General features: G+C 41.4%; 1 protein-coding gene across 2 annotated transcripts in view; it reads right to left on the minus strand.

Annotated features, from left to right (window-relative positions):
* CCNY (cyclin Y) overlaps positions 1–13,264 on the minus strand; it is a 207,633-nt gene that overhangs the window by 39,991 nt on the left and 154,378 nt on the right. For both annotated transcript variants that reach the window (XM_019652609.1, XM_019652608.1), the window contains exon 4: positions 2,872–2,972. In XM_019652609.1, coding sequence (XP_019508154.1) covers positions 2,872–2,972 — 101 coding nt within the window. The remainder of the gene's footprint in view (positions 1–2,871; positions 2,973–13,264) is intronic.

A 13,264-nucleotide genomic window follows, 5' to 3' on the forward strand; every position in this document is an offset into this window, starting at 1 on the left:
AGGAAGAAATGCTATTTTCTTGACCAAGAAAACAAAGCAGATTTGTGATCACTGGCACTGCACTTGTCTTACTTCTTACCTACAACTATATCATGAAAGCACATGATGATCCTAAGACTTCGAAGATCAAGGGGTGGTGGGTCTGGCAGTGCTGAGGCACTGAACCTCGGGAGATATAGAGAGGCAGGTGGGAAAGCAGTGCTCTCCAACCCTCAGAGGCCAAGCATCATGGACGGCTGGCCAGCTATGTGAATGGGGCTCCACACAACCCCCACCCTTTTCTTTAATCATCATTCCTATGCTCCTTGCAGGATTTGGGGGAGGGGTTGCTTGCAGAGGCATGGGGGTGGTTGGTAAACTCTAAATTCTGTACCACAGCTATTGGGGTTTAGGGGAAAGATGGAAAAATCAAGTTTAAAAAACAAACAAACAAAAAAAACCAAAATCATGCCTATGAAAAGAATGAGCCGAGAGTGAAGGCCCAAACTTTTATACTTAAGCTTTTTTCTCACTGTTAGAATAGCACTCAATCCTCCACCCACTCCCTAACCAGAATTGGTAAATATGTTAGTTCGTTTTGGCAATTCCCCAATTTAGAAGGGTTTTCTTCTAAAAATTAGCTTAGAAATTGGTTGTTTAGAATGCAGAGCATTTTCTCAAAGAAACAAGGTCATATTTGGTAATCAGGAACAAGTTTAGACCACAAATGCTCACCATGCCCACAATAAAGCTGAATTACTTACTGTGTTAATGAGTGTGGAATCAATTTTAACGTCTCAGGGAAGAGGGCCAAAGGTTTCCTCTGACAGGTGTAGGATAAGGCTTAGGCACAATTTTTAGAACAGGAGGGCTTAGCATCTTCCTACCCCCTTGTATGTTCAGGGAAGGATTCTGATGGGACCACCACAATTAGGGTCCACCCTGTCCAGCTCCCAGGTCCAATATGTTCATGTTTAAAAACAGGGTACTTCTTAAAACAACTAAGCTACTGACTGAAGAATTTCAAATGTGGGTGGTGCAAAGAAAATGTCTTTTGGATCAGGGAAGCCACAGTATCCACACGGAATGTTTTGTCTCGATAGCTATCTTAACTGGTCCAGCTTTTCACCTTCTTTTCCCTTCATACAGTAATCTACAGTTTATTTAAAACTTTTTTTTTTTTAATTTCAAGGGAACTTTGGTAGGGAGGAGAGAGCAGGTGTCCACCTACATCAGGGGTCCTCAACCTTGAGTGCCTATGAGGATCTCTTAGAGGGGTTTCAAAATCCAGATATCAGATCTGTAGGGTGAAACATCAAGTATCAGTGTGTTTGGAAGCTCCCAGGTAACTCCTAGGCGCAACAAGGGCTGGAACCACTGATTTACACAGACACATAGTTGTAACTTAGGTGCTTGCACCTCCCAGACCCGACACTGAAATAATCACATTATCACCCAGTTTTCCCACCCGGCTCCTAAGTGTCCATGTCATAACCAGTGGCAATTTTAAGTCATCCAAGGGTGAAGTACTGAGCAACTGAGTCAGATCCACTTGTAAATCCCAAGAGCTCCTGCGGGCTCTGAAGGGGAAAGAGATCCACTCAGCCTCACTCCCCCGTGAAGAGGATCCCAGGATTAAAGGGAAGTTAGCCGCTTTCATTCTGGGCTCTCGAGCTTGAGCAGATGCCAGCAGCCACATGGTGCACAGATCGTTAGGACTTTCCACTTCTCGCCACAACTGCTAATGATTTACTCTAGAAAGTGCTGCACGTCCCCGGCAGTAAATCTCAGCCCAAGGGCAGGAAGTGGCTCAGCCGAGGCCACGGTTGTGGAGCTATGATATATGTACCTCTTCCCAGCTGTCGTTTAGTCATTTATCATGCCCTTGAACACCAAGGCACTGAGGAAAGAAGCCACATTTCCATTTAGATCCTAGACACGTGCAACCTGCACAAGAGAAAAGGCAGCCTCCCTTCCAGTGGTCCCACTTCCACCTTCCCCCCGACAACCTGGACAGTCTTCACTGCTTGAGGCCGTGACTGATTGTCACAGGTGGTCACATGCAGACAGGGCTTATAAGCCCAAAAACCTGGCCCACTGAAACTGAAGAATACTTCCTATTTAGAAATGTAAACACTGATTTCAAACACTAACACGAACTGTTGCTAAATGTGTACTTTCTTAAACAAGCAGAAAGATAAAACACCCCAGATTTTTCACAGTTGAGCTGGAGAACACAGGCCCTAGCACATCAGGTTCTCTGTGATCTCTTGTAATCACAGTGCTAGCGGGAACATTACAGGAGAAACCAGTGCTCCCTCCTACTTTCCGTTTTAAACTGAGGACACTGAAGCCCAAAAAGGAAAGGATTTTATCCCAAAACTCCCCTTCCTCCCAAAAACCCCATTTGAAAAGAAGATCCCCAAGAGAAGAGGGTCTCACCCAAACCCTCCCCGCTGGTGAAAGAGCAGAAGTCAGAACCCAGATCTCTGACTCTGGGCGAGGAAACCTGCACTGCCTCAGGCCTGCATCCTGCTGTAGCCCTGGGGCTTAAACTGGGATCCCGCTTTACGTTAAAGGTAAAAGGTTAGCAGTTATGCCAGGATGGCTTTAATAAAAAGTGGCAAGGTAGAAAGTATGCACAAAAATAAAAAATATGCTCTAATCTACATTTAAAATAATTAAAAATTTTGGTTTTTCTAGGTAACTGGTAATATAAACAAATATTTTGAACGTCCACATTTTAACTACCAAAATCACTTTTCAAAAAGATTTTTCATAGTCAACGGCCTCCCCCTGCCCAGTGTTACCATTCCCAGACCACACAACCAACCAGCTGGACGTCAGGTTAAGAAACAGAAAAATTCAGTTAAACAAAATCCGTATACCCACCATTTAATTGTATACTTGAGGTTTGGTTGACTGACTGTGCTATCATCTAGGAAAATAGTGGAGCAGGAGCTGTACTTCCTTGCTGTTTGTCCTGGAGGATGCTAGAAAACAATGGTGACAAACAATGACAATTAAACAGGGCTCAAAATTCTTCCAAAGAACATCATCCCCTTAAACCTGAGACCAGACCACAGAGGAAAAATGTCTTAGCAAGAAATGGGAACTACCAGCAAGAAGAGTACAAATACACTTCCTCCGTATAATGAAATTCCTTGTTCTTCCACAAATAAAAGTCACCACCACCATTCACAGTCCCCAACCTCCTTCCTCAGGAGAAGAGTACACTCTTACAATCAAGCATCAGAGGGTATGGCGCAGTCCATAAAAATCACCCGCCCTGGGGCCCGTGCGAAACAAGGAGCACACTGCTCATCACGCCGATGAAAGCCGGTTAATGAAGGTAGAGTGCTGGTTTAACGCACCAAGATCAAGGTAAAACTCCACTGCACTCATGTTCTCTGTTCTTGGGGTACGCAGTATTTGGGGGCAATGGAAAATGCAGCCAATGTTAATTTAGAATCTCCTGGTTAATCTGCTTGAATTTCAAGAAGTGAGGTTATAAAGAAAGGAAAAAAGTATTCCTTTGTTAGGGCAAAATACTTTTTTAATGGGGAAAGTTATCTGATACATTTGAAAACAGTGCCAATGGATGACCTTCAGGAAGTGTGCAGTCTTATGACTGGTTCTTTCAAAACTACAAATTTTGAGCTCTCTGAAGAACTTGAGAATTGAGAACTACTTCTCAAAGGTATTGGTAAAGAAATAGAATTTATACACTGGTCACCTCTAATTCAATACATAGATTTTTGGCAACTATATGGACAATATGATTAGTAAACATCAATCTAGATAATTCTTGCTCAAAAGCAAGTTGGAAAAAAATAAAATAAATCATCCAAATGAGATTCCATGTTATGTTAACAGTCTAAGTGTCATTTTCAACAACCAAAAAAAATTCCTTAGGGTTAACAAAATTGGTGGCCTGCCCACCTCCAATAAACCCTCCGTATCTATAATTTATAAATGTAAAGAAAGCCTTAAAGCTAATCACTGACCAAATGCCCTGTTCGATACTTTAATATTTCCTTCTTATTTAATAAGGTTTCCTCTGTAATAAAATTGTGGAAATATGCAACAGCCTGAGAAATTTAAAAAATGATGTTACGAACAGAATTTCCCCTCAAAACTAAATAAATGACAAGAGTCACTATTTAAGGTACATATCCAGTTCCTTAGATCACAGCTAGGAGGCACTGCACTACTGAAACATTAATACCCTCTGCGCAGTGGTTTTATATAAATAAGTAGCATGTGGGTGAGAAGGAAACAACCAAAATCAGGAAAGACAAAAGGTAAGGCTTGTTCATGGGCTTTCCTTCTTAAGCATACACTGGTCTGAGCCTATGTAAGGAAAGCCACGAAGAAAGCTTGTAAAGTTCAAGTTACAACTTGCGTGTCCATTTTAACATGGCATTTTCACATCTATCAAATTAATCACAACATTCTAAGACAATCCTAAGGCATTAATTCTCACTAAGACAATCCTAGGGCATCTTTCTCTTCTTAAGCTCTTGTAGAAATCACATTTAAGTCACATAAGACACACTAAAAACTCAGAATCTAATAACAGCTATTAATATGGCAGCAAGTTTTAAAAATCCTTATGAAATTTTCCCCACCCATGCAAAATCTACTACAAACAAAACCTCAAGATGTTTAACACAAAAAATATCAGTAATTAATTGATGTGCTAATTAATTTTTAGAGGTACAGGATAACTTTGGGAATAATCCCAGCAATGAAACAAAAGGAGAATAATAATTTAGTTCTATTTCTTGTAGAGTTTCAACTATTTCCTCCGAGGCAAATTTCAAGATTAAAATGTGATGGGAGTCAAGGAGAGGAGATGAGTGATACACTCAGGTGAGCACACTCCACATCCCTTTACAATCTAAGAAACTACCTTCCTGAGCTAACAGGCACAGGAATACCCCTCAGCACACACAGTCCCTGTGGGTCAGAGGGTTAACTCAAAGCCAGCACCACCGAGAGTCCTGGCCCGGGGTCGCCCCGCTGTTAGCCTGAGCCTCCAAAACTAAGGGCTGGTGTGCCAAAGTCCTCCATTTGCCAGGGGATGCCAACTCAGCTTTCAAACTCTTTAACGATTTCTAAACTGAATAAAAATCCTAAGCATTAAGTTATAAAGATTATTAGTTTAGGGTGTGTCATCACTCTAAAGAGCCATCTGGGCATTAAGTCATTTGTTGAATGTCAGGACTACAAGATTCATAGAACATAAACTTCTCTTGATCTGAAATCCACATCACTAAGAATATAGTGTTCTGGATAGTTTACATGTATTCATTCACAGCTCACAAACATTCAAGCAAGGCAAGGAAAATTCCCTTTTAACAGACAAGTCAAAGGAAGTCAGAGAAATAAGTCATGTTCCCAAGGTCAAATCTAAGACAGCAGGGCTCAAAGCCACATTTGTCTGACACCAAAGGCCATGCCTTTCTACCTACAGTTCTTCACTTGTGCCATGTTCTCCCAGGTTTTTTCATACACTATCCCAGAGGCCCTTTTCCTTCTCTGAACCCACTCATCCTGAGCCCTGCCAACAGCCCTTGCTCAGGACTCTTTCCTGCCACGAGACTATCTGGGCTGAGTGTCCTCCCCTGTGCTCTCAGGCTCCTGTGTGTGCCCTCCACGGCTCTGACCAGTCTCCGCTGTCACCCTCAGTTCACTCCTTTCTGTTCTCTCTAGACTCTAGGGTCTAGACTCTTAAGCGTCTTGGACACAGGCTGGATAGTTTTATTCAATCAGCAAACAAGGAACAGCTCCATTTCAGGGACCAGACTGCCTTGTTGGCTCTCACCACAGCCACCACACAGGAAGCTTGTGTCCATGATGGCAACTGGGTCCTCTATGAGCTGGTCGTGCCAGGGCAGCCACAGCAGGAGGGAGGGTGCCGTGTGTCAACAAGCTGGCAAACAGGAGCTCATGGCAGGGCCCACGCCACTGGGCAGTGAAATGCTGACATGCTTAAGACACTGCAGTGGGACAGTGGCAGGCTCTCTTGTAGCCCTGCTGGGAATTAGCTAATGTGGACGAGATATTCCAGTACAAGACGGGCAAGAACACTGTTGGACTCAGATAGCCTAGAGTTCAGGATGTAGTGCCACTGATTAGTTGTGTGAACTCGGGTAAGTTACTTAAGTAGGATGATCACACATCCTGGCTTGCTGGGGACAGTCCTCGTTTGCCCCCATTGTCCTGGAGTAACCAATAAAAGCACCCTCTTTCACACTCAATGGTGTCCTGATTTGGACAATGAACGATAAGGTCACCTTGTGCTTTTACCTCCCCAAGATTCACTATCTTCATCTGTAAAATACAGAGAGCAGAGCAGAGCCTACCCCTCAGCATAGTGCTGAGAGGACTACGTGGGACAACACCTGGGGTGCTGAGCACAGAGACGTGTTCAACAAGGACTAAGTCACTTATAACACTCAGTCCCTGCACTTTAACTTCCCATTTTCAACAGTGGGACAACACTGTCCTATCGATTCTTAGGGATTGTTAGGATCAAATAAAAATAAAGCATCAAAACATATGAGGTAACATTACTAGAGGAAAAGAAGTTATAAACGTTTGTTAAAAATTACATAAATGAAATCTCCAAAACTGAATGCTGCAAATTTTTTTTAATCGTAATTCTAAGGAGAGCAAACTGTGACCCTGATAGAGAAGGCAGGATTGTGTGGGCACAAAGACTGAAGTCTGCACCAGCATTCCTTTATTAAGAATTAGCTGAAGGCTTGGTGTGTGCAGAACTTGCAGGAGAAGTGGAGAAGAGGCTGGGGTACCCACTGCCACCACCTGCCCCCGCCTGCCACCACGGTGAACAAGTCTCACAAAACCATGAGGTGGGTAGAGTATTTTCTTTATTTTACAAATGAGGAAACAGATGAAGAAAGTACCTTCACCCAAGTCACACAGCTAATATGGAGTGGACACAAGGACATTCTGTGGACTTCCCCTGTGCAAACCCAGAGCCCTGGCAGTTGGGGAAATGACACACACACATAGATGGCGCCGGGGCTGGGAGACAGGAAAGCTCCGTCATTATCCTTCAGGAACCACCATGGGCCTCGGGCACACAAAGATAAAAATGACAAAACAAAAGAAAAACCCCTCATCTTTGACTGCAAGGTGTTAAATGAATATTGCATGGAAAGAAAAAGAAAAACATACAGCTTTTAGTAGGATCAATTTCTTACAGCACAGAGAGAAAAAAAGGTAGAAAAAATAAATAGCTATGGAATTAAGAACAGAAGTGGACAAAATCATTACTCTATGAAAGCAAAAAAACAGACCAACACTGGGTCTCAAGAACAAACACTAGGAAATGCCAGTTTTTAGGTAAATTTTGCTCCATTTATGCACGCTGAGTCATGCACGCTGTCATGATAAAATAATTAAACTCACAGTTTACTTCAATCCCAGGTCAAATCTTGGCTTCATTGCAGCTCTGTGCACTGACACTACTGGGCGTGCCAAAAAAATGTAAACACATGATTTGTATTCAGCTTTTGTTATCGGTATGTATTGATTGAGCATCAGAATTTTAGTACCGTTTTTTCCTTTCTTACAATATGTACACATTTTTTTTGGCACCCTCTGTGTAATGAGAAGTACTTTTTTCTCATTGTAGTTCTGGCTGTGAGGCAAAATCCAGAATGGCAATCCTTTAGGACTGGCATCAGCTGAGGGAGAGGGGTTTTCCTGATGGCTGCAAAGGGGCCGGGCGGGGCCACCGTGGGCCTCCCACTGTGCAGGAGGCTTCTCCTGCATGGCAGCTGGCATAGGGTTTGTTGCCGCCAGAGTTCTTTCTGCAGCTATAAAAGATAGAGGTTCGTTTCCAAAATAACATTTTTTTACTATACTTCATTTCTTGAATGCCATCGGTCATATATATTCCATGCTATAGTTTCGGGGGTAGAGTGGGGTGGGAAACAAGCTTATTCTAGAATGCTGGGGGTAAGGTAGAGCAGATGTTTACCCAAATATAGGTCTTAAAATGTTTAATTTACAGAAAGACTAAAAAATGGGTTAGACTTGCCCCACAATGTAAGAAATTCAAGTTTCTTTCCTACTGTTAGAGCTCTCGTCTACATAATTAGTAAACTGTCACAGAAATTCAAATATGTCAAGTATTTGTGCAATGCAAATATTTAAGGGCCTACACACATACCATCTCCATAGTTATGAATACATAACTATCCTGTGAGATGGAAGGCAAGTGGTATCGTCCTCTTTAAGGTGATATAGTTAAAGCACTTTACCAAGTGACATATAGTAAGTTGGCATCAAAAACAGAGAAGTATCAGAAGACTCCCAATTCAGGCCACTTGGCTCCTAACAATGTATTCTTGCTATATACCACACTGTTCTTCACCAACACCCCTTCCCAATTCCCTGTGAATGCTGTTTACATTGGTCAAAACTTTACTGGTTCTAGAAGGTCATTGCTTCTCTTGCAAAAAGTTTAAAAATTTTAAAAACCAAAGGAGGTAAAGAAAAAGAAAGAGTTGTGCTTTGAAGAAATAAGTATCTTATTCCTAATCAGTTAAAAAATTGAATTCATAGAACTTCAATGAAAATATTAAAAGCCAAAAACCAGCTACTTTGGAAAACAGTTTGATAATTCCTCAAAATGTTAAATATAGAGTGACATAGACCCAGCAATTCTACTCTTAGGTATATGCCCAAGAGAAATGATAACATATACCCCACATAAAAACGTGTATAAGAATGTTCAGCACAGCATTATTCATACCAAAAGGTAGAAACAACCCAAGCGTCTATCAATTGATGAATGAATAAACAAAACGTGCATATGGCCAATATTACTTGGCCATACAAAGGAATGAAGTTCTAATACAGAGGATGCCAAAAAAATTTATACACATTTTAAGAAAGCAAAACTGTATTAAAATTGCAATATTCAATCTATACCGATAACAAAAGATGAATACAAGTCACGTTTGACTTCTGCAATTACAAGAGGTGCTCAAAGTGGTTACCATCAGTGTCCAGACACTTCTGATTACGGCGAACTACTGCTTGAGTAACATTGACCATCTCTTAGAATGTGTATCCATTCTTTTGGCACACCCGGTATATACTAGAACACAGATGAACCCTGAAAACGTTGTTAAGTGAAAGAAAGAAGCCAATCATAAAAGGCCACATCTTATATGATAACATTAATATGAAATGTCCAGAACAGACACATCCAGAGAAATAGAATGTACAGTAGTGGTTGCCAGGGGCTGCGGGGGGCGGTGGGGAATGGGAAGTGATTACTAATTGATAATGGGTTTCTTTTGGGGGCAATGAATATGTTGTAAAATTGACTGTGGTGCTGGTTACATAACTGAATATATCAAAAAGCATTAAATTATATACTTTAAAAGGGTGAATTTTACAGTCTGTAAATTGTACCTCAATAGAGTTGTTTTTAAAATATAAAATTTTCACAGAAGAAAAAAAAATAGTCAAAAACCAAAGGAAAAAAAATTCTATGGAATGGACTGGAATTGGAAATTAGGGTAGCAGTAAGAATTCATGATTTCTAAAATGTCTATTTACTAGATATGAATAGGCCTAGAAGCAATGACACCCCATTCAGAGTTCAGATCTGGTTTCTAATACTGTTTGCCACTAAAAGGAACCAGGGTTCCCTGGAGAAATGGCTGATTCCAGGGCTGACCCAGGGAGATATAAGCTGAGCCTGGAATATCTTGTGCCAAAAAGCAAGAGTACTCAAAAAAAAAAAAAAGAAAAGAAAAGAAAATAGGGGCATGCCACAAGAACACAGAGCTAGTTTGCAAAGACTACTACTAGCCAAATCTAGGACAATGTGAGCACCAAAATAATTCAGGACAGCAGTGAACTACAAATCCACAAGTCCATATAAAGATGAATAGATGGAAGGATGACAGACGGGAAGAAAAGGCTCTCCCTTAGAGCAGAATAACAGCTGCCAAAGGTGGACTGGAAAACTACTATTTGCAATGAAAATATAATACAGAGATTGGTTCAAGCAAGAAGGGTCAACAGATGCTAAATCTGGGAGTAGGAATAAGGAGCAGGGTTATTTGCATGGTCTTAAAGTGTCTGCTCGTAGACTGCTTGTTAGTTGTAAGGGTGAAAACCAGGACATACACTCTGGAGAACCTGGACAGCACCTTGCCCGGTGATCAAAATCAACATCACTGACAAGGTCAGATGGATACTGTGACTCCGGATCTGATGCATGGAAACAGGTGAGGGACCACTCCATGAAGTGTTCTGGCTGGAAGTGCTGACCTGAATCCTCAGACAAATCCAAAAGGAGAAACGTTCTATTTACATAACACCTGGCCCTGTATTCTTCAACACTGTCACCATCATAAAAGACAGAGAAAAGCCGAGGGTCTCTCCACATTAAAGAAGACCGAGGGGCACACCAACTAAATGCCACGTGTGATCCTAATTTGAAATCGGCACCAGAGAAAAACATGTAACACACAACATTATGGGGCCACCTAACAGCACTGGAATAGTAAAAAGAATAGTAGCGATGCTGAATTCTTAATTTGATAACAATATTGTGTTTACACAGAGAATATCCTTGTGTTACAAAATACACAGTGGAGTGTTCAGAGGTAAAGGGCAGGATGTAGGCAACCTGCTAACAAACAATTCAGAAAAAATAATATAGGAATGTGATCACAGCATCAATAAAAAGTGATAAAACACCAGTTTAAAACTGGTGAATCTGGATACAGGGTATTTGGGAATTTTCTTCTATATTATTATTATAGCTGTCCCATAAGTTTGAAATTTTTCAAAATAAAAGTAAATAGACAGACAGGCAGACAGACAGACAGTATAACACAGATGCCAGGGTGGAAGCCTCTGCATAAAGGATAGGGTAGGAAAGTCTGCTTTTTAAAGGACTTTTCTGACAAAGTACTTGCTCCTTCCTAGATTTCGTGTTTTTTCTTTCCTCTCTCTGTTCCAGAAGTCCCTGAGCAAGTGATAAAAACTGAGGCTTTAAGAAAGCAATGAAGCAAAAAAAATAAAATGGTGTGGTGAGGAGGGCAAGGGAGGCATCATACAGAGCCTGGAATACCGACTTGTCCCCTTGCTTGTGTGAGGAACGGCTGGGCCCCCTCAGCCCTCAGCAAAGAACAACAAAGGAACCGAGGAGTCACAGCTGAGGTGAAATCAGAACCGCTCCCACAGACCCCCGTAGCGGTGCCTCTCAGCAGTGTGAAAACCAGGCAGCGTGGTCAAACATCTGTGCTGGCTGACACAGAGATGAGATGCACACCACACACAAAAGACCAGGGCTTCAAACACAGCAGCTCCCACTGAGAACTGTCCCACCTGTCGGCTGTCCTATATTCACAGAGACTACTACACTTTACATTGCACTTAATTTGTGCTTCATAGCAATAGTGACAGAAGGCGGGTGGGTAACAGGAAAGTGTAAGAAAAGGGAAGATCTTCTATATACATAACCAGACACACAAAGAACTGAAAACCCACACAAGACTTATCTGTATCACCATTTTTGCATACAGTAATATCATTTCTAGACATTTTGGAAAAAAGAAATACATTAAGAAGAGAAAATATAATAAAACATCTCCCCCATGTCATCACCCTTTGTGTCAAATCAAATGAGTAGTGTGAAAACTAGACTATCTAATGTTCCTTCGTGAGGTGTAAAAATCCTGTACTCTGTATTATTGATGTGATTTTCCTGTAAATTTGAATTATTTCAAAATACAAATTGGATCCCTTAAGCATATTGGGTTTTTTAAATCTTACTGAGATTAAAACCTAACTGAGGCTTCTTTCATACCCTCCAAGCACATTGTATTGGTGCTACATAGCAGTTGCTCAATAAATTTGTGTTCTATTAAAAGTAAATCTCCCAAAGAGGGAAAAGCAAGGTTCGGATTTTTTTAAATTTTAGTTGCTGGACCAAGCTCACTACATTTCTTGACTTGTCTGGCTGAACAAGTAGAGAACAACCAGAAAAGACACCATTTTACAAGGAGTCTGCTCCTTGGGATCATTCAAACCGAGAAGGCAGCAACCCGTTCAGATGACACAACAGAAGAGGAACATACACCCTCTAAGGCAGGATTATCAAACACAGTCGAACAGAACACACTCTACCCAGGGAACCATGGTCTTAATAATTATGAGAAAACTACATATCCATATTCAAAGTACCAGAAAGACTTTCTTCGGTGTTGATATTGAACATGGAAAATTGAATAGAACTTATCTATATTCTAATGGTCAATAACAATAACATCAACATATTTATATGGTGCCATAATTAGTTTGCATGGGCCCAGCTTGTAAATTTCTTTACAACAGCATTTCGTCCACATTCCCAGAGGGCAGGGAAGACAATACTATGGCTTTAAGTCCCTCTAACACACAGCTTCAGTGCCAAGTACTTCAACACCTACAAATACTTAAATGCAGACAGTCTAGAAATCCTGAGAAAAACCTTTATAAGGTCAAATACTCATTCTTGTTTTCAGTGTGAAAATTTACAGCATACTTATTTTGGTAATTTACCTACTTCATCATTCCATGCCTCATGGAGATACCCCCCCCCCCCGAAAGAAAGGGACATATAATTAGAGGGAGAGGAAGGGGTGGCTATAACTTGCCAGGACTCCAGACGCCACACTTGCAGGGCTCCACACTACACAGGGGTGCAAGCTGGGGCAGGGGGTGTAGGGGGAGAAGAGGGGGGGGGCAGTGGAAATGGAGGCAGCCAGCTGCAGGTGCTGCTCAAGGAAGAAGGATAAATTATCTCACTGGTAGAAGACTCTATGCCTGGCAAGCAAGGGAAGGAAATACTGCTCAGAATGGCCCAAAGACTAAAGCTAAATTGTTTTAATCCCTTTAAAATTAACGTGCTGTCACGTTTTATCCTTTATTTGAGCACCAAAAGAACACGCAGACTCTACGGACCTATAAAGAACAATTAGGGAAAGGAAAGTGTGTGGAGGCAGACAGCCTCATGCAAAACAGGTATGTTTATTCAAATGGAACGGATTTACAGAGAGATAAAAAGTAATTTGGAGTGGGGGTAGAAGAAGGAAAGGATTAGAAATTTAAAAGAAGTGCCTTTCATTGGGCCTTGTGTAGTGTTCACAACACATCTTTCCATGAACAACAGCAGTCTGGGGCTTCTGGGAAAACATTTGGGCCAGGGTATAAATACCAGCCATACTTGTCCAATTGC

Source organism: Hipposideros armiger, unplaced genomic scaffold, assembly GCF_001890085.2.
Source record: "Hipposideros armiger isolate ML-2016 unplaced genomic scaffold, ASM189008v1 scaffold_183, whole genome shotgun sequence".
Lineage (NCBI taxonomy): Eukaryota > Metazoa > Chordata > Mammalia > Chiroptera > Hipposideridae > Hipposideros > Hipposideros armiger.